Source organism: Nelusetta ayraudi, unplaced genomic scaffold (genome assembly GCF_046127955.1).
Source record: "Nelusetta ayraudi isolate G7.1 ecotype Tasmania unplaced genomic scaffold, CSIRO-AGI_Nayr_v1 ptg000048l, whole genome shotgun sequence".
In the NCBI taxonomy this organism is placed as follows: domain Eukaryota; kingdom Metazoa; phylum Chordata; class Actinopteri; order Tetraodontiformes; family Monacanthidae; genus Nelusetta; species Nelusetta ayraudi.
This window is the reverse complement of record NW_027466098.1, coordinates 12,173,247-12,193,775: the sequence shown is the minus strand read 5'-3', so window position 1 is coordinate 12,193,775 and position 20,529 is coordinate 12,173,247. Positions and strand designations below refer to the sequence as shown.

Below are 20,529 nucleotides of genomic sequence, written 5' to 3'. Positions count from 1 at the left end.
TCGAATAGTCGCATCTTAATGTAGATGTCCCCATATTACGGGAGTTACGGTAAACATAACATAACATAAACCGAGCCCCTTTTTGTTGTCGTTTCACTTTACAAAGACAAGTGAAACCATTACAACTCTTACCAAAGGGGAGAGGCTAAGGGAAAATGTGAACATGATAATGTAAGAGGGTATATATTTAAAAAAATAAATAAATAAAAAATATAAAAATAAATAAAAATAAAAATAAAAAAAGGGAAAAGGGTGCAGAAGTAGTAGATATTTTGGCCAGGGTTTCATAAAGGTCAATTCCTATATCCAGTCCCACACACCCACAGAACAAAGGTGACGAAGAGCAAATACATTTTTATACATAAGATAAAGCAGACCGTTCTTCTTGAATTCCCCCACTCCCCACCTCCCAAGTTTAGCAAAGTTAGCTATTTTTTATTTTTGCTCCATTCTGCAATATGCCACGAAGGGACCCCAAGAAAACAAACTTTTATCCCACATCAAAGGCGAGTTGTAAGCTTTCTGCGGGGAGCTGAGAGACGGGATTACTTGGACAACGTTTATTTCATCATATCAGGGACAAAGCGGGAAGAGGGAAAGTAAACACAGAAAGGTCGCTGGTCCTGCGTTAGCAGGCCAAGCATTTACCGCAACTTTGGGAATAGGCGCGCAGTGATAATTTAGAGGCCGCTTGTTGCCAAGAGACACGGTTCATGCGACCAGGAGTGTGTTAGTGTTAGTGTGTGAAGTCGCTGAAGGTCCAGTGTGTCTGCTTAGGGCCAACTTTTAAGGCGAAATAGTTACCTGGAGATGACGTCTGCTAGCAGCCGGGATGCTCTGAGGCAGCTGGACCAGTTCTGGTCCATGCTGGACGACCTGAGTGAAAACGACCCCGCGGCTTACCGCAGCTTCATCGACAAACAGATGAAGGAAGGAGCTGAGTACAACTCGCCGCCCGAAATACACACCAGTCTGCGCACCGACATACTGGTAGGTTTTTGTCGCATTCGTGGCTGCGGCAGGTGTTTTTCGACCGTTCAACTGTGGCCTCAGGGTTTCCTTTCAACCAACACAGGTGTGTTTAATTAGTGACGGCTCCCTCGAGGGTGTGCTGTTAGCGGCAACCGGAAGTACTGTTCCGTTTATGAATTATTAAAATAAATAAAACAGTTCTTCATGTCGCAAACTATAACGCCACATCAAACATTTTAACATTAAACTAATTTATAAATTATTATTAAATGACATTTTGTATTAGTCTGTCAATTGAAAACTACTTTTGCTAGTCTTCTGGTCTATAACCCTCGCAAAATGCAACACATTTCAAGTTTTATATTGCAAATGTGAATATGCCCATATTTTCTAACTGCACTTTGTCTACAACCTTTTGATAAAATCCACCATTATTTTTGCTTAATTGAAAATATCCCTTTGTCATCTCACAAAAGGCACAAAAGGCAGTCATACCTCTCTCAAGTCAGTGACAACAGTCCCAGCCAGGTTTTGTCAAGCTCTGACACCTTGCTGCTTTTTTTCCCACAACAAAGCGTTGTTTTGTTGCCGGGCTTTTGTGTGTGAGGTTGTAAAAAGGCAGTTTTTTTGTTTTTTTGTTTTTTTCCCTCGTTTTATTTGTATTGTTTTTTCGTTAAATATCTGTTCGTGAAAAGCTTCTGGATAATAAATATTACAAGGTTGTCCCACTAAGGTCTTAAATAAAAACATGAAAACTGTAGAACTTTTAAGTTTGGTTAAAAAAAAAAAAGTGACACAAAAAGTGTGTTGACTCGCAGATGTAAATAAAACTGAAGCAATTAACAGAACTGGGCAGTGAGTGTGATGAAGTGCACCTTAACACAGGTCTGCTAAGCTAATGTAGACACTTAGCTGCTTCCCCTTTGGCACTGCAGCTTCCTCCTTGCAGTTGGATCATTTAAAATCGACTGTATACAGATTTTCTTTCTCGATAATATCAGCGCGAGCTGATAGAGGCCCTCCAAGGAGCTCCCAGATGCAATGGTAACCTTTCTTCGAATGTCTTGCCAGCTAAAGCTGCCACACCTGTGACAGTAAATGGGCTGCAGACAGGTTGTGTTTTGACAGCTCTTGTACAGATGGTACATCTGTGTCCTCAACAGGGGCCCAGTAGGGGGTTTCTGTACATCAACGTATGCAGCTGGAAACGTGTGGCTGCACCTCAGGATCCCAGCAGGCCTTTGCCTGTGTTCGCTGGGAAGCTGGAAACAGAAACAAAGGAAGGTCAAGGTGAAAGCTGGATACCTCTTTGTTAAGTTCCACTGTGAATACAAATCAGCAGCCAGTGATTAATTACACAAACTGTTTTCTTTCCCTCCAGATTGTAGCACAGTGTTGGACATTGCGTTGAACCCCGCAGCACTAGAAGAAAACAACAAGGGTGATGAAGAAGTCTGCATGTTAGCCCTGAACTTTGCCCGGCAGCAGTATGGTCTGAGGCTGTCTGAGGAGTACACCGTTGTCAGTTGCTGCCCAAAAAGTAGCCAGAGTGACCTGCACCAGCGGCTCGGCTACCAGCAGTCGCCCAACGGCCCCAGACAACCCGACACAGGTAGGGCAGGTAGCCCTGTTCGTCTGTGAGCTGCTAAAAGCACTTATAATGAGCCATTTTCCTCATCCACCCTCAGATGTTTTCTCTTTCACCTTTTTAACACGGCTCCTGTTAATGCGCGCTGTTCATTTCTACAGTCAGCCAAACCCCGGCCACCCTGCTGCAGCAGATCTCTCTGCAATCAGAGAGCCAAGATGAGGACGTGGAGGCTCAAATGATTTGCAGGCCCACCGAGAACAAAAGTAAGGGTTTGATCCAGGTCATTTCCACCACGTACACGCAGCCTCAGGAGCCGGAGTACCAACTGGAGGTGAAAGCTGATGAAGCCAGGGCCTCCCGCTACGTGAAGCTGACGGTGGAGCTGCCAGAGGTGTGTTCCATGTCAGACTGCCAGCTGAGAATATCCAAGGTTAGTGGTTCGTTCGCTCCTATAGTTTGAACAAACTGCCTCAGATTTCAATGTGTAGTGTCATGCCATCAAAAGCAAAGCACTGGGCTGCCTAACGAAGGAAAAAATTCATTCCTTTCTGCAGGATGACGTCTTGCTGGAAGTGGAGGATCTCTACTATTTGCTTTTAAAATTGCCAGAAAGTGTCAACGAAGATACAGCAGTGGCTGTCTTTAACAAGAAGAAACAGAGGCTTACTTTGACAGTGTGCGTTCTCTGACTCTGCAGAGAAATAAATGCAAATCAGAAAAATGATTGGTTCTCCAGAGAATGAGCTCGAACCTTTACGCTCTGTATTTTTAAGTAAAGAAAATCCGAACACAGCTCTAATTAGAGCAGCCCCATAAACGCACAAAGCGATGCAGGCAGACTAAAAGCAAACCTGCAGAGCCTCAGTTCCCCTGGAAACTGGTCGTCAACTGCTTTTATCGAATCAAAAAATGTGGCTGCGCTGGTTCGTCCACAGCACCAAATGGTGATACCTAAAAAGGCCAAGGTAGCTTCAGAGCAGGGTTTGTTTATTAATGGCATTAGTGGCATAGTGACTGGGAGCTGGTATGAGGGTGTCATCAACCATAAGCTCTGAAAATAATCGACAACAAGATGTTCCATGCAATAAGTCACGTTTATTACACCATCGAAAGTGATGTGCAACAACAGCATCAATATTTGGCAAACTGGAACATGTGAAAATTGTCAGTAAACATTTTCTTTAGGTTTGCATACGAAACAGCAATCTGGGCTTTGGAGAGCAAAGCACATGGCATGTTTTTAAATGTAACGCTGATTAAATTTCTACAGAAGACCTTTGTCGACTGGCAGGTTATTTGACTGTTTATAGTCCTCATTCGTTTAGGTTTAGCCAACCAGGTCTAATATCCATTTCCTTAGAATAAAAAGATGTGAAATGTCAAGTCAACTATGAAACATTCACTTTTTAAAAACACCCTCCACCCCCTTACATCTAACTTGTGTTACATCCTTTGGTCCCTGTTCATTTTTTTTATCATAATGTCTATTATGGCATCACAAGTACTTTAAGCAAGCGGAATCCAGGTTTGCTGCGGTGGTCTCTGGTTTCTCTGCTCTACCTCCTCTCTCCGTGGTCCTCCTCCACCCACGCCACAATCTTCCCCTCCCAGCCGGGAACGACTGCAGCGTCCTGGAACACCTACACAGCCAACAAGTATTAACATAACCCCCCAAAAAAAACCATCATTCCAAGGTCTGTGTTCGAGGAAAAAAAGGAAGCTAATTACATATTTGACTTTTCCAACATCAGTCCTCCAAATGTGTTTGAGTCAAGCAAAAGCTGTTAGATATAAAAACAGACAGAGCCTGTAATTTTTAGTTCCAGGCCTACCTCCTCTTTAACTGTGCCAAACTCTGGGTCCAGGGCCTTGAAGTGGTATCTGAAACTGCCTTGTCTGTCCACAGCGGCCTTGAAGTCCCGCAGTGTCACTTCGCCAAGCCTGTGAGAATTATTTTTGCCAGTTTGTTTATTTGTCATGTGCATAGCAGTTCAGGTGCACTGAAAAGTGATTCAAGCTTACTGAAGAAGGATAAAAAGCAGGCATAAAAAAATCTCAAAAACACTGTTACTGCCAGTGTTAGGATAGATTTGGGATAAGAGATAAGTATTGCACATTGTTGTAGAGTGTAAGGTATTGGGAGAACACACAGTCATTATGTACAAACATATAGACTCACATGGGAAAAAACAAGATATATTTTTATGCATGAGTGCATTGTCAGTGCGCAACTTCAGTTCCAGAAGGTAATTTGCCTGAAATAGTTCACCACACCACCACGAGGGTGTAAAGAATAGCAATAGCGACTACATAAACCCGTAGAAAAGTGTTTTTGTTCTCACCTTTTGGGGATGTTTATCAGGAATGGAGTGAGCGAGCGATCTGTGAAGTAGAGCACTTTAGTGGAGATGGCCGAGTCCAAGCCTGGGCTGCTGTGCGAGTGAGCCATCTCTGGAAACAATAATACAAGAGCAGCAAAGCGTTTCAGAACCAGGAGTCTGGGATAGCTCGAGCCTCACGCCCATGCAATCTTGATTTAACGGCCAGTGTTGAGATGTAGCAGAGGATGACAAATCCTAAAGAGAACAGGCTCTCACTTGTGCTCGGCGGCCAGGAGTCACGGTCCGTCGAGTTGGCTCGGCGTCCCGGCGATTTAAATTCCTCCTGGAGGAGTGGAACAATCACGGACGGTGAACAGTCAGATGACACGTATTGGTGACTCATTATTTACAAGGTGGCGGCTGTGTGGGTGAGAGTGTGTGTGTTTGGTGTACCCCTCTGTCTTGTCTGCGCTGGCTTTCCAGAGAGTGTAATCGGTCCATGAGGCTGGACACGCCCTGCTCCAGAGTGTCCAGCGTGTGATGCTGGGGGTCGTGACCAGAAAAATTGTCCCTGAGGCTTCGCAGAGCCTCCCTGACCAGCTGCAGCTCCTCCCCCTGTGGCCAGCACCAGTATAACACTCAGGATCCTGTTTTCAGCTCAAGTTTTCAAGTTCAAGTTTTTTTTTTTCCCTCCACAGTCATGTAAGAGTATGATGTAATGCAGTGATGCAACGATATGATTGATCGTGAATAAATTGTTTAATGAAAGCCATTTTTTCCCTCATCATACATAATCACGCATACAATCTTTGTAGGAATATAGAAAAAGGGGAATTTTCATCAGAAATCCTCAGATTTAATTAATCATCTTACCAATTGTATCCAAAAATCAATTTGGCAAAAGAGTCCCTTTTTTCAATTTTCATTATTTATTACTTTTTTTTAATTAAAAATCTATTTTGTGAAGAAGAAGCACTGACTCTGTATAACAATGATCACCAATTAATTTTGAGAAGGATCTAAAAACAAAACTTACAGGTGCAGTGTGCTGAAAAGCTACTGGAGACGATGAAACTACTGAGTTGCTGAACCCGCCACTTTCGCTCCTGAATGACTGTAAAAAATATATGTATATGAATAAATAAGTAGAAATTTCCATTCATGAGGGGATGTTGCTGAAAGTTCATGTCATGTCAGTTGAGGCTTACCCGTCCAAGACTGACATCAAGTGCTTTCTGTTGAGCTTCCTCCAGCTTCTGCTGCTGCAGGATTCTCTCCTTCCTCCCGTGCTGCTGCTGTCGTGACACAAACTTATTCGACAACAACTTCCACTACAAGCTTTTATGTATTCAAGAGATGCACCGGCAAGTCAATGTGTTACCTCATACTCGGAGATCAACTTGTTCCGTTCGCTCAGCTGGTTTTTCAGCTCGGCCTGTAAACGGACAAACAGGTGCGATGCATGATTTGCTGCCGCACCTGCCCGGCAAGGGGTTTTTGGCATCGAGTGGGAAATCTCACATTCTCTCCGTCCAGCTGATCTTTGGCCATGTTGCACCTCAGCAGCTCCTGCTTCAGCTGCAGCACGGCGTCCTCCTGCACGGCCAGGCGCTGTTGCAGAGCATCCTAATGCGAGGGAGAGAGAGACGGGTGCATTAAAGAAACATCAACGGAGGCCTTGATACAAAAAGAAAACATCCATCTGCACTGTCAGCGCACACCCACCGTCACACTTTATTAAGTTCACTAATATACATTATATATCTATGTATAAAAAAAACTGTGGCAGAGAGTGTGTGGCACAGGAGATGAAGTACATGGATGAATGATGAATGAGTGGACGGATGGATGGATGAAAGGATGGATGAGAGATGAATGCCTGGATGGATGATGGATGAATGTGTGAATGGATGGATGGATGGATGGATGGTTCAGACTTGCATCGTCTAACATCTCCACTCGCACCAAAAGTCCAGAATTTGAGGGTTTACCTTGATGGCCTGCAGGTGGCGCGCCTCCTGCTTGTGTCTCAGCAGCTCCCTCTGAGAGCGGGACAGTTGAAGAGAGACATTAGAGAAGGGGGGACTCTTCTATGGCCGTGGGCCATTTAATCTACACCAAAACCTAATTACATTTACGTACTGTACCTTGAGATCAAGGGTTTCCTCTGTGCTTTGGTCCAGACGACTGCGGATTAGAACCTTCAAAGGGAAAAGGGTATACGTGCGGAATAATTAGAGAACGAAAGAGAAAAAAAAGAAAGAGAAAAAACGTCTGAAGGAGCAGTGGGCAGGCAGGACAGCGGGCGGGAACATCACAGGGATTCTCTTGTTCCGTACAGTAGTCGCTCTCGAGAGGGGAGCGGCTAGCGCAAACATCGCCGCAACAGCGGGGCTCACACTTGCCACTTCACACACAGAGCGGCGAGCTGGGGCTGTGGGGGGGTCGGGAGTGTTGGTGGTGGTGGTGGTGGGCGGGGGGGCAATCCTCCCTACCAGCTGCTGTTCAGTGCTAGGCCGGCTCTCTCCAAAGCCCACAGATCCGTCCTGGTCCTCTTCAGGGAGGGAGCCGTGGAGCAACAGAGCCTGCGGAGGCACACACACACACACACACACACACACACACACACACACACACACACACATCATTTGAGGGTCTTAAAAAGCAGCCGTATTAAACACACATGGCAGGTTTCACTCCTCTGTTTTGGGTTTGCAAACAGAGCAGTTCTGGGATTTCTCTGCTCGGCTTCCTGCGCACGGCCAAGTTTCTAGTTTCAGCTGACGAGGCCTACGGAATCCAAATGCATCAGTGAAATTTCAAAAGCGTCTCACTGGCTGAGAAAGAAAACACAAATATGTTTGGTGCATTCTTCAGCGGCAGCTCCTGAAAGGGGAGGCTGTTTTTGTTGTGGTGGTGCTGCTGGATGTAATGACCGGTATGATGCAGGCAGCAGACCGCTGGCTGATAAAAATGCTGCAGAACCCCTCTGCCAAAACACACGGGTCACATGTTAGCGTGTAAGTTTTCAGATATTTTAGACACTGTGTAAGATTCTAGTTCCACGCGGACAAAGACGGGCTTTGACTGCAAATAGAAGCAAATGGCCACTGTATCTCTCAAAAAGAGAGCTAATCCAAATATAGCCAGTGGACAAGCTAAATATATTCCGAGATGTCTTAAGAGAAGAAAAATAAACAAAAGTGGGCAAAAAATGACCTGAAATTGTCAAACTCAGAATACAGGCTGATCCGACTTGAGTGGAAATTCTTCAGGACGTGCCTGTATGACCTCCCTACAATGCCTGGGCATGCGAATTGTCTCCTGAGGGATCCCCTCCCAGACCTGGATTAAAGCATCAGTCAGTTCCTGGACAGTAACGTGGCAGCGTTGGTGTGTGGAACCGGACATGATGTTCCAGATGTACTTAATTGGATTCAGGTCTGTGGATTGGTCAGGCCAGTCCAGTCCATAGCGTTAATGCCTTCATCATGCAGGAACTGCCGACAAACTTTAGCCACATGAGGCCTGGCATTGTCACGCATGAGAAGGAACCCAGGGCCCACTGCACCAGCATATGGTCTCACAATGGGACTGAGGATCTCATCCTGGTACCTAACGGCAGTCAATGTACCTTATGTGTATCTATTTTTTAGTTGCTTATTTGAAACAGAGGTTAAACATTACCTTTGTCCAATTTACTTTTTTTTTTAACCTTTATTTTTCTTTTCACTCCACTGAAAAATAATGCAGCTGGGACACTGAGTCCTACTAGACTGTTTCCTTTCTCCAGTGCATCTGTCCCCTGTCCTTGTGTTTACATGGGCATCGCTGTTTGGTCAACGCAACTTTACCTGCAGGCGGAACACCATCCTCCTGGCCTCCTGCATCTCCCTCTCCAGCTGCTCCTGGTGGGCATCCAGCTGCTCCTCCCACGACTTCTCCTCATCCTGGCCGTCGTGCCCGAGGGAAGGACACAGTCCGCAGAGAGCCACTTCCTCTGAGAGGATGCGAGGGAGGGAGACAAGAATCAGTTGGGGAGAGTTCCGTATCATAGCGGGGGGATTTAGCGTTCTGTTTCTCGACCTTCCCCCCCCCCAAAAAAAAAACAAAGCAGATTCGCTGCCAAGCCAACCTGCTAGGGATTTCTTCTCCGTCGGCTCCGATCTGTCACCCTGAGGTTCCCCATGGCCCTCCTGATCGGCTCCCGCCTCCTCTTTAGGGGTGTCGCTGCACTGGGTGATGACATACTCCTCTTTGGGGGAATGCGCGGGGCTGGCTGAGCTGAGACTGAAACAGATGGTAACAGGCAGGATTGGGTCTGTTTGTACTTCCTGCCAAACGAATTGCAATAAATGAACAGAGCTTCGTTAAAAAAGGGGAGATAAACGGCAATAGCTCTCAAAAGGGGCATGAAATATGAGTCTGGGTGGAACATTTCAACCCTCGTCTGTTGTTGCCTTGCTAATATGACAGCATAGTAAATATCATACGATTTAAAAAATTAAAAAATCCTCCATGAAAATCATTCAAGAGACATGGACCTGCTTCAAGTACATAGGCACTGGGTACAATGTTGTGGAACGGCTCGACTCATTCACTAGCCAGCTCCCAGGGAGGCCATCAGATCGAAAACACAACCGCAGCGCGTGTATTTCATGCAGCTTTCATGAACGTCTGTTTGTGCTTTTCGCCTTCGCAGAGGACGTCCAGCGTCCTGCGGTACAGCTGTCATCTCGAATACGCCGTGCTTTATGGGACGCAGCCGCTGTGACCTGTGGCCTTTTCGCATTTGCCGCGGTCGTTTGGCGGATAATTTCTATCTTCTTCCCCCTTTTGTGTCTCCGCCGGGTAAACAAGCCATCTGCGGCAGAAATAGATCCAACGCCTCTGCCAGTGAGGGAGAGGAAAGCATGAGAACTTCTCTGCCCGATCCCGGGGCCAGAAACACGGACTTAAATTGGGGGGGGATTAAGTTGTGTTTACGAACCAAATAATTTCCTGAGGGACTGCATTTTGCGCGGTTAGACATACTTTTCCCGTGCATCCGCGGCGAGATTCTGATTGTGGCCGATGAGATTTTCTGCTTATCTAATAGCATTACTCGGCGCGAACACAAAAATGAAACCAGCAATAAACAGGAACACATGTCCTCTCTGTCACCTCTGACTCCGCAGCCTATTCCCAGATTAATTGCCCCTGTTATTGCCGTCACTGCTTAAGAAGTTGTTTCTCTCGGCTCTAAACAAGCTGCGAAAAAGAGTCACGCTACTAGCTCAGTGAGGCCTCGCGTGTTTAGCTAGCTATCCCACGCACATTTGATCTCAGGCCATCTCGTAAAATGCTGGCAGGACACTGAACATCCAGTGTGCACAACAACCCCAGGAAAGTTGCTTCAAGTATTGGTTCTAAAAAGAGAACAAAAAGATATTAATTGAAACTTTAGTGGTGTAAAAAGGCTTTAAAATGACAGAGGAGAAATTTGTTACTAGCATTTTTGCAGGGGGCAAAAAAACAAAAAACAAAATGAAAAAGCTTGAGGTACCAACAATAAAATCCAAACATGAAAATCATGGCAGCACGCCAGGAGAACTCGTATATCATCATCAGGCCATAATACAGTAGCTATGGCCCATTTTTGTGAATATTGCTTTTTACCTTTCTGTAACTGTCTCAACTGTTTCACAGTACAGTTCATTCTGTTAAAAATAAGCAATGCATTGAAAACACTGCCACCATATAGCAAAGTTATAAAATTAGATTATATAATGTTTGTTTTTCGAACAAGCTAATTAGCAGCACTGCACCGGGGCTCTAGTCAGCCTGCAATGGAAGTTCAGGAGTTTTGCATTCCCTCCCCCCAGCCGCCAGAAAGTTGTCGCTGTATCAGGCCACATTAAAATACATGAACTGAGTGTCACAGCAGATGAATATTCTCAAGTGTTTCTGGAGAGAGGGATCAGAGCAGCGATCCCACACTAATCTTGTCACTGCAGATGACACGATCGAGATACTCTCAGCCTTTGTCTCACAGTCAAAGAGTTTGGTTTGAAAATGATTGTGAGATGCCGGCTGATAGTCTGTTGCACTGGAAGCTTGCAAACTAACAGATTTGTAATCTATTTATTTGAGTTGAGCCAAAGATTAGGGCTCTGGGATTTGCAGGAGATGAGCTTCAGATTAACATGATTCGAAGAGCAGCGATGGTGGAAAGTTACCAAAAAAAATAACCCTGCGGTGGACTGTGATGATATTTTGAGGTGATATATTGGAGTATTTAATTTTCAACACATTACATAGTTCTCTTGTTTCTTGGCATCAAATCTTGTGCCGCTTACCCCCCTGGAAATACAAGACTAATAGAGTTCTCAGCATAAATTGTATAATCATACAAAATGTACTGTAGTACTTAAAAAGGAGCATCCAAATTTAATTGGATTCACCACCACTTCTACTTTAACTTCTTTCAGAATTAAAAGAAAAATGGATGACAAAAAGCTACTATCTATCAGAATGACAGTATCTGAAAATAAAGATGTAGATGGATGAGTGTGGTCTGTTTGCCATTAATCTATTCAGTTTTATTATGTGGCTCCAAGGTTAAAGTCAGGATCCGTTGTAGTTTATAAATGCTATTGTCAGCAATAATGCCTGCATACTTATGAGTGATGCATAAAATAATGCAGTGTGCAGGCCACATTTATCACTTGCATCCTTCAATGTGTGTAAAAAAAAACCCATAATTTTCACAGGCGGTTAAAATACATTTCCATTACAGCCCAGACAGAAATGCTAATTAAGGTGGAAGACTTTCATCTGACTGTCACCGTTATGATTTATTCATCAGATAGCAGCCTAGCTAGCTTGACTGGTACATGCTAAACTAAATCCATGGGACTCTCTTTAAAATGTCTCCTCATGCATGAGGAGAAGATGCGTCGTTTAACAGTAGGGAAAAACATTCTTCCAGTTATTATTTATTTTGTTAAGCATTAGCAAAAATGTGCACTCCTCATGGGTATGATGATGTTAGGGATCTGCTCTAGACTGTGCACGGCTGCTAGGCAATATCACCGCCGCTCATTCAGGCTCACACAGGGACACACCCACACCTCCTGCATTGTAAACACTCAACAAAAACCTCCTTGCTGCGCTTACAAAAGCCCCACTGTCACACTTGAATCAATTCGTGACACACTTAGATAGATGTGGTGATTGAAATCATATGTGTTCCATGTAAATGATGCCATGGCTGATGGCCCAGAGAATTGTATTGTTTCTGCTCCTGGTGCATCAGAGACAAAAAAAAAATAATGAAAAAATTAATAGCAATAGCAGTGTGCATCATCCCGACATTGAAACAACAGCGCTGAAAGAGGGAAAAATAAGGCTCTCACCATTTCATCTGTTTGGCTCCCATGGTGCTCTTTATGGGTCTAACCTTCCATTCAGTCACAGCCACGCATCTGGGCGATGCTCAGCCTCTCAGCCAGGACCATAGCCCAAACACAGCCGGTGGCGGCGGGGAGGGTAGCAGCCTTGGAAGCAGCAAGCAGAGGAGGCTCCACGTCGCACACTGTGTTCAATCACAAATAACAGCACGTTCGAATCCTGTCCGCCAGCATCGCCCTACTGCATAAAACTCTGCAATCCTAAAGGAAAAAAAATATATAAATCCCTGAACCCTTCCCTGCAATCATGCCAAGGCTGAGTCCCGGCTGGCAGAGGATTGGTGCTCAGCAACAGCACTGGCTGAGCCCTGCCTGCCTCCTCATCGCTCTCGCCTCGTGCCTGAGATCACCAGCTCCCATTCACCCAGCAAACAATGTTATTTGTCCCTGGCGGACGAGAACTGATGCCGCTCTTGTGCATCTTTTTCACCCACTTTCTGTCTTTTTTCTCCCCGGTTGAGCCGCCGGCTGTTTCGCTGCCCTCCCCTCCCCTCCCCTTCCCTTCCTTCCACCTCTTTCTGCTCTGCTTAGTCGCACGGGCTTTGTGTCAGTCCTTCCTCCTCTCAGCGAGCAGGGATGTCAGACATAGCTGTTTCTGCTTGTGCTTACCCTCCCCCCTCTGCCTCATTCCTCCTCCCTCTTTTCCTGCTCTCCTCTTTCACACAGGAGGAGAAGGAGGAGGAGATTTTTTTCCCTCTCCTTTTTGCTTTTTTTGTGTTTTGCATTTGACTGAGGCTAAAATAAGCTCCAGCATAAAGACATACACATCTTTATGTAGGGCTTTAGCAAGGCAATGAACTGAAATGCTTTTTGTTGTGGGGCAGAATTGCAGTGGAAGGACAGAGCTGACAAGAACAACATGTCACGCAGGCCAAAGCTGAGAACAAGTTAATGGCATATTTACACCGACAAAGGAAGTCCAACATAAATACCAGAAAATGGCATGCTTGGAATGCACACGTTCAAATAACCTGCAATTACAGCTCCTTTCATCTGTAGTGTACAGCACACTTCTGCTGCAAAGTATAGCCGCACAGTGGGACCTCAAGATTAAATAAAAATATAAAAAAGTGCAGATCACTTGAAAGCCAGTTACAGAAAAAGAAACCAACAACTTAGAAAGGTTTATCGTTTAATGTGCTGCAGAGGAGCTCCACTGTGAAAAATGCTTTGGCTGGAAACGCTGTTATTACCCTGCTGGAGTTGTGTGCATCCGTTGTGAGAGCAGGATATATGTGGGAAAGATCTCTGCGTGTCAGCATTCAGCCTGAAACAGCTTGACTGTTTCATATGAGCTCCAGCATGAATAAATGTGCGGAGGTTGCGTTTAAAAACCACCCCACCTGGCAGGATTGTCATCTCCCGATCTATTTTTAAGCCACAAAGCTTCAGTGAGTGTTTGGAAGATCAAAACCAGTTGTGTGGCGATACCGATATTACACTGCCAATTACCTCCACATGAATTCCCTTCAAGGTTTTGTGATTTTACCCTGACTTTACAGTTCTTGCATGATGTATAGTGCACCATGAGCATAGTGGTTTACACGACAACAATATGGCGTTTGCTTACCCCTCTATGCTACTATATCTCCCACAGAGGGGACTTAAAACAGGCAGCAGCAGTCTCCTTTTCTCTTTCACTGTGAGTGTGTCCTGGTTTGTATGGTGGGACAAATGCAGGCAGCCAATTTGTATATGAAAAGAGTTGAAAACAGAGCAGGTTATTTGCATAGTGACCAAGGACTATGAGTGCAAAATGGATGCGAGATTAATGTATTCCTGGTTTTATTCAGTGATCCCAAACTACATTAGAACCACAAATCTGTGCAAGAATAATTTCATTAGCAGTCCATAAGTCTGAAGGAATGAAAGGTTGGTCGAATACCCAGAAGAATAATCTGGACAGCAAAGATGAATCTGCTCAGAAAAATTATTTGTTTGCTATGTATTTTCCTGAAAAATGGGATGAGTTATCTTTTCTTTTTGTTTTTCTTTTCTTTTTTAAATTAGAAGTTACTGAGACTGGTCCTCGGGTAATGTTGAGGCTACGTTTGTTATTATTGTACATCCCAGTTTACCCTGGGATTAATCTTCCTGTATGAAAATTCATTAAACATTATTCAGTGATTCCAATGTTATTATGACAAACCCGTACAAGTACAAATCTCCTTAAAATTGTTCTAAACTTTGGTTGAGACATTAGCATAATTGGTCAAAGCTAAGACTGATTGTATGATTTACAGTTCATACACTAAATAAACGAGAATAAAATTGTATTTATTTTAATATCTTTCTTTTTTTTTTTTTTTACACCTCTAACTCACTATCGCCCCCCCTCGCTCCCCCACCCATCCCAAAAAAAAAACCAAACAAACAAAAAAACCCGCATCTATTTTGTGTTTGATAGTAAACTGTTATGATGTGTTAAATAACCAGTGACGACACATGCAACGAACGTTTAAGTGAAAATAGACCAATCACAACTGTTGTTGCTCGAACAGTGCGTGACGTCATTACGCTACACTGTTTCGTGGTCCAGCATTGCGGAAGTACCGGTTGGTATTGTGAGCGATGTGTTGCCCGTAATCAACAATAAAAAAAAAACAGGTACAATTTTAATTTCCAATTACCGAAATTTAGAATAAGGTCAAAAATTAGTTCGTATTTATGTGACCGATATATCACTGGTAGCGTTTAACGATTTGTTTCGCTGTTCGATTACATTGTTGAACTGTTAGCTTGCTAGCTAAGCTCCTTTAGCGGTGCCAGTAGTGTTGTCCGTGTGTCGTTGTCACATCCAAGTTCTGATCAACCCTGGCCAACGGTTTCGTTTCAGATCACTTACGGGTCTCTCACTCCAGGTTGCATCATGTCGAAGCAGACTTTGGGAAAGACGTTGTTGAGGAATGTAATCCGACACACCGATGCCCACAACAAGGTTTGTCTCCTCTTGAAATAGTGGAAAATGGAAACACGGTTTGCACGCCGAAGCAGAAATATCGACAGTAAATGTGTACAAATGCAGCGACTAGAAGGGGATTCCCGATTCCACGTCCCATGTATTGTCAACTTTGTATGGTGGCCTAAGTAGCCATAAATAATCGAGCTTTTTCTCCCAGTCCAGCTCAATTTCTCCTCAAGCACAGAACTCAACCATTTGTGCGTGCAGTTAGCCAAACTTTTACAGGAGACTTTTGTTTAAAGAAGGGATGCTGTTTGGTGACTCGCACCGTCTCGAGTCACTTGTAATTTTCTGTTTTAAACTTGCCGTTTGGGGAGCACAACCCGTATCACAACATCTGTCCCCCTAATAAAACAACAGCTGAGGTTTAAAGATGCTGTCTGGTGTTTGTTTACTCTCCTAATGACTCCGCCAAGATCTCACACATGTCTTGAGCAGAATGTCAAATTACACAACTGGCAACCCATCAGCTATGGCGGGAAAAATAGGCTTCATTAACTTGTTTAGTACCATACATATAAAACCAGCAGGAAAAAACAACACATAACATTACATAAATGACTTCCAAAGGGCAAATGTGTGTGCAATGTTGAATAAAAAGTTTGGAATAACGTGTTCTAATGCACTTGTACTCATATCGACTCACCGCAGATCCAGGAGGAGACGGAGATGTGGAAAATGCGAGGCTGGGAGGTTGAAATGTCCCACCCCAAACATTTGTCCGATGGAGACAGTGTGAGGTTAGACACAAGAAATGGCAACCCTCTGCGCAAAGCCGCTTTGGAACTGGGTCTCGCGTTATATTGCCAATGTCTGGCAGTTCATTCTGTTGTCTTGCCTCTTTTGATTTACTGACAGGAGGCGAAATCACTGCCATCGACTCTCTGATCCACCCAGAGACCAAAGCAGAGCTTCAGAACACGATGACAGAGAGGCGCACTACTGGACTCGGAAACTGTACGAGTTTGAGGCCAAGGATCCTGACAGGTACACTGTAAATCAGTTATTAGCCTAAATAGTTTGGCTAGAAGTCAATGACTTCCCAATTTAAAACGTAGCTAAAGGAATGAAGATGTTTAAATTAGCCCCAATTCCACTGGCCAAAAAACATGTTTTTTGGTGGCGGTGGAACCTGCTCACCGAGCCGCGCTGTTGCGCGACAAAACGGGTCAAACAACCCGGCAAGCGACCTCGGTGATAATCGGCTCCGGTCGGCACCGCACCGATCGGCTTGCGATGGAATTGGGACACCCGGGACAACACCACCTTTTTTACCTGCCGCACTGTAGCACTTCATCATGCGATCTCAGCGTGATGACGTCAGCAGACACACAGCGGTGAAAGCGGAGGGGGTGCAGCTTGCCGGCGGGGGTGACATCCCGCTGGGTTTGGTGCGTGGAGACGGGACTCAGTGCCGATCGCTTCCGCGACGTCCCGCGCTCCAAAAAACATGGTGACATCCCCCTAATTTTAGTGGAACAGAGACTAAAGTCTCTCAAGGTCATTTTCACAGACAGTAACTATTCATTTACAGTAGTGCATTGCAAATGCTAACTATTAGCTTTTATCTTCCATTTTCACCCCACAGGTGGGGACACAGTGGTTTCAAGGAGCTTTATCCAGAGGAGTTTGAAAGTGACAGGTAAGCAGCTATTTATCTCCGTATGATACAAACACAGTAGCAGACTGAGATTTAATAATGACCAACAAAATAATTTCTCTGATGCTGCCAAACCTTTTGAAACACACATTAAGCAAATATTTAATGACAATAATTGGGATAAAGTAACATTTTTGTTACTTAGTGATTTAGTTTAGTGACTGTGCTATACCTTCAATCTCACAATCCCTTGCCAAAATCTAATTAGTTCATATTTTTGCTCTCCTTTTTTTTTTTAGTGACAAAAGCTCTGCCAAGAAGAAAGCCAAGCACCGAAAAATGAAAAAGTCCAAGTCTGACACAGAGGAAGGCTTCTCGAAGCGATCAAAGAAATCCTCCCGGAAGAAGAAAAAGAAAAAGAAGAAGCATGAGGGGGAAAAGCAAAGAAAGGCGGAGAGCTCGAGCAGCAGCGACGACGACAACAGCGCTGACAAAGTCAAGGCGAGGCGAAAGAAGAGCAAAGGTAGACACAAAACCAATAAATATGCAAGAGCCAGGAAGCGAGATGAAGGGAGCAGCTCGGAGGACAGTAATGATGAAGAGCGGCGGACCCGCAGTCACAAGAAGCGGAAGCTGGACTCCCGCAGAGACTCAGACTCCGGCTTGAGTCTGAAGAAGAGGAGGACAAACTGGAAAGCAGCGGGCGAGGAAAGTTCGCACGGCACTTCTGGAGACTAAACTATCCCGACGTGACGCGGCGGGCAGGAAAACCACCAGCTTCGCCTCCGTTGCCTCCGCACATCATCACAGGACTTTTGTCTGCAGGCCGGTCTGAGTCGCTCGGACTTCAAACCAGAGCTGCAAAACTGTCGATGGTGGTTTGCGTGGGCGAGTTCGTCCACCTCTACAAAGGCCCGGAGCCGCGCAGGAGTGCAGAGGGGATGTTGGCAGATCCTCCTGAACAGGAGCTCTGCTGGCAGCGCGCGCAATCATTTCATCAGTGACTTTTATCTTCCCTGGTTGCGTCAGAAAAGCAGAAACCAATGCTGTTGGTTTTTTAAAATTGTTATATTACATTTTTGTTTGAAATGAGGAAACACATTGTCAACATTATTTTTAACCGCATAATGACATGATGCTTTTTCTTTTTTCTTTTTTAACTATTTATATGCAGCCCATTGTGTTGCACCTTTTTGTAAAAAAACAACAACAAACAAAGAATATTTTTGGTGCTAGAAATTTTTTATGGATTTTTGTTTTTTTAAAGAACAACTCTGGTGTCACCTTGTGATATCAAGCCTTGGCGGCTCAATGAACAGTTGCAAGTAATATCTGTTGAGAAGTCGTGTTTTGTCATGAGTTGTAGGAATAATAAGTAGGATATAACATCAGTGTTATATTTGATAAGAGCAGAAGTGTACCGTTTCTCCTCATCACTGCACTCCACATTTAAAGTAAGATAAAAAACTGACCTCGTATATACAAACGTTTGAATGAATCTGTCAATTGTAAAGTTGCAGTTTCCTATACACAGCCAGTATTTTACCTCGGAGACTTTCTTTCCTTTTGACAGTGTTTTCCAGGCGGTGTTGGGGAGAAAAACGAAACATATTTTAAATAACACGTTGCACAAGTTTGTAACTTTGAACGAAATGGCCTCCTTTCTTTTGTTGACAATGTGAAATTTATCTTCTGCATCCTTTGATAACTTTCTACTGACGCAAATTTATTCCGATCCCGTCAACTTCAATGCGCCGGGTTTCATCTAAACAAGCTACACAATATCACCAGCCTTATCCTTCAAAAGAAATGAATAAATACATTTGGCCAATCAAAGCCTTCCATTTTATTTCCCAACACGCGCTCTAATAAGAAACTAAGAAGCGTTTTTCTCCCGAGTTCAGAGGCAAAAATGGCAACGCAATTAATAGAGTGGGGAAATTGAGATAAGCGAGTTAATAATTTAAATTTAAAGACTTGGAAATAACCCCGGGAATAAGAAGGAAAAAAAAAAATAGACATTTCCAATTTGAGGTCTTGTGGGGTTCCTTTGAGTTTTTTCCCCCCCTCCCTGTTTGTAAGGATCAAAGAAGTGGGGCCAGCACTGTCCTAGTTCACAGATGCAGCCTTATTATGATGCAGGAGACGCGGACATACCTTAACAAGCTGCTATTCATGATCAAAGAGAATAACGCTTGTGATGAAGCAGAGGTGCTCTCAGCCTGCGCGGCTGGTCAAAGAGGTCGAGGAGCAGCGGGTTTCCATCTGACGGAAGTCCTCATTACTGATGGGAGGTCGTGCGTCAGGTGAATTTTACTGCCTGAGGAGGGTTTAATGAAAAAAAATAAAAAGGTGCGGGTGGTAAGGGGGGGTGTCCGACATGAAACACAGCTCTAAAATTAAAAGAAATATACTCAACCCTGTGCTTTCATAAACATCACCATTCAAACATTATTAGCGTGACGGGCCGTGCCGCTGGTCTGCATCCTCTTGACACACTTGTCAGACCGATGCCGAGGTCTCACTGGAGACCTGCGTATTTATAGATGATGTGATGCTGAGGAACGGGTTGTTAAAACATTCTGAAGGGTGTGCGTGCATCCATGTGTGCATGTGTGTGCGTGTGTGTGTGTGTTTGAAGCCTGCAGCACTTTTCGGAGTCTGTGTCAATAGGCTAAGTGTTCTCTCCGAGCGGCGGCGAGTGGGCTGCGCCAAAGCTCGGCTGCAACGGCCCGAATCTTGGAGGCAGAAAAAAAAGGCACGTAAAAAAATTCCGCCGGTCAAATCAGTATTGATGGAAGCTTTTAAAGCAGATTTTCAAGACTAATAGGCTCCAGGCGGCAGGGCAACAGCCAGAATTGACATAATCCCAAAGGTTAATATATCCAAAGACACCTCATTCATAACAATTATCATAAGGCATTGCTATAAGTGTTGAATTGGTAAAATCTGTGTGCAACTAAGTGCAGCTATGCAAAAAATGAAAATGAAAGCCTGCAAAACATTCCTCATGCGTCTGTCTTTTGTTATAACAGTCGAAAAGCTTGTTTTAGCCTGAACAAAAGTTTGAAAACTAAAGTGCAAAAAGATGCTTGTCATTTTGCCCCTTTGACCCACTTAATGTTTCCATATCATCCATCCACCCATTTTCTGTTAGCGCTTCTCTTGCAGGCATAGTCACAGGGGGTGCTGGAGCCAATCCCAGCTGTCTTGGGGTCGAAGGCGGGGTTACACCCTGCACAAGTCCCCAGTTTATCACAGGGCCTTTTAAAAGAAAAATGTTCTTCACAAATTTACACATGCAAGCGCCTCACAGTCTGTATTTACTCTTACTGCTCACGATAAATATGAATAAACATAAGAGAATTATTTAAAAGCAATAGAGCTAAAAATCCTTATCAGTATCCTCCTTCATGATCCTATCAATTGGCGCTCCCTTCAGGGGGGCAAACACACTGAGCAGGTTCAAAGCTGTTGGAAAATTTGAATTTTTGGATCAAACACTTGCACATTGGACTCGGCGTGGGCTGTGTTATCATTTGCAGAGTCTGACAAACACCGGCGTCTGGTTCCACCACAGGTGGAATAATGTTTGCCGACAGCTTGGCACAGACGTTTTACACCTCATACCT

The 20,529-nt window shown here is 44.4% G+C and overlaps 3 protein-coding genes across 6 annotated transcripts; 2 read left to right on the top strand and 1 right to left on the bottom strand.

Moving 5' to 3' along the window:
- Positions 1–559: 559 nt before the first annotated feature.
- Positions 560–3,841, top strand: pih1d2 (PIH1 domain containing 2). Its single transcript, XM_076036384.1, has 5 exons — positions 560–990; positions 2,136–2,262; positions 2,354–2,584; positions 2,722–2,993; positions 3,118–3,841. The coding sequence occupies exons 1-5, from the start codon at positions 811–813 to the stop codon at positions 3,250–3,252; spliced, it is 945 nt and encodes a 314-aa protein (XP_075892499.1). The 5' UTR covers positions 560–810; the 3' UTR covers positions 3,253–3,841.
- Positions 3,763–12,886, bottom strand: dixdc1a (DIX domain containing 1a). 4 transcript variants are annotated; one of them, XM_076036380.1, is made up of 16 exons: positions 12,770–12,886; positions 12,282–12,460; positions 9,020–9,174; positions 8,739–8,884; positions 7,380–7,469; positions 7,032–7,085; positions 6,876–6,926; positions 6,406–6,510; positions 6,266–6,319; positions 6,093–6,194; positions 5,921–5,998; positions 5,338–5,499; positions 5,161–5,227; positions 4,906–5,014; positions 4,396–4,504; positions 3,763–4,203 (listed from the first exon to the last, which is right to left on the bottom strand). In XM_076036380.1, exons 2-16 carry the CDS (start codon positions 12,302–12,304, stop codon positions 4,120–4,122), a joined length of 1,389 nt encoding a protein of 462 aa, XP_075892495.1. In that variant the 5' UTR covers positions 12,305–12,460; positions 12,770–12,886; the 3' UTR covers positions 3,763–4,119. The 4 variants fall into 4 exon arrangements, with proteins under 4 accessions (XP_075892495.1, XP_075892494.1, XP_075892497.1 ...); XM_076036379.1 differs by having other exon boundaries at positions 12,282–12,864; XM_076036382.1 differs by having other exon boundaries at positions 6,093–6,176; positions 12,282–12,863.
- A 2,107-nt stretch (positions 12,887–14,993) lies between these two features.
- nkapd1 (NKAP domain containing 1) lies at positions 14,994–18,733 on the top strand. The gene is made up of 5 exons (XM_076036385.1): positions 14,994–15,273; positions 15,949–16,037; positions 16,156–16,284; positions 16,886–16,939; positions 17,197–18,733. The coding sequence occupies exons 1-5, from the start codon at positions 15,205–15,207 to the stop codon at positions 17,633–17,635; spliced, it is 780 nt and encodes a 259-aa protein (XP_075892500.1). The 5' UTR covers positions 14,994–15,204; the 3' UTR covers positions 17,636–18,733.
- Positions 18,734–20,529: the final 1,796 nt, after the last annotated feature.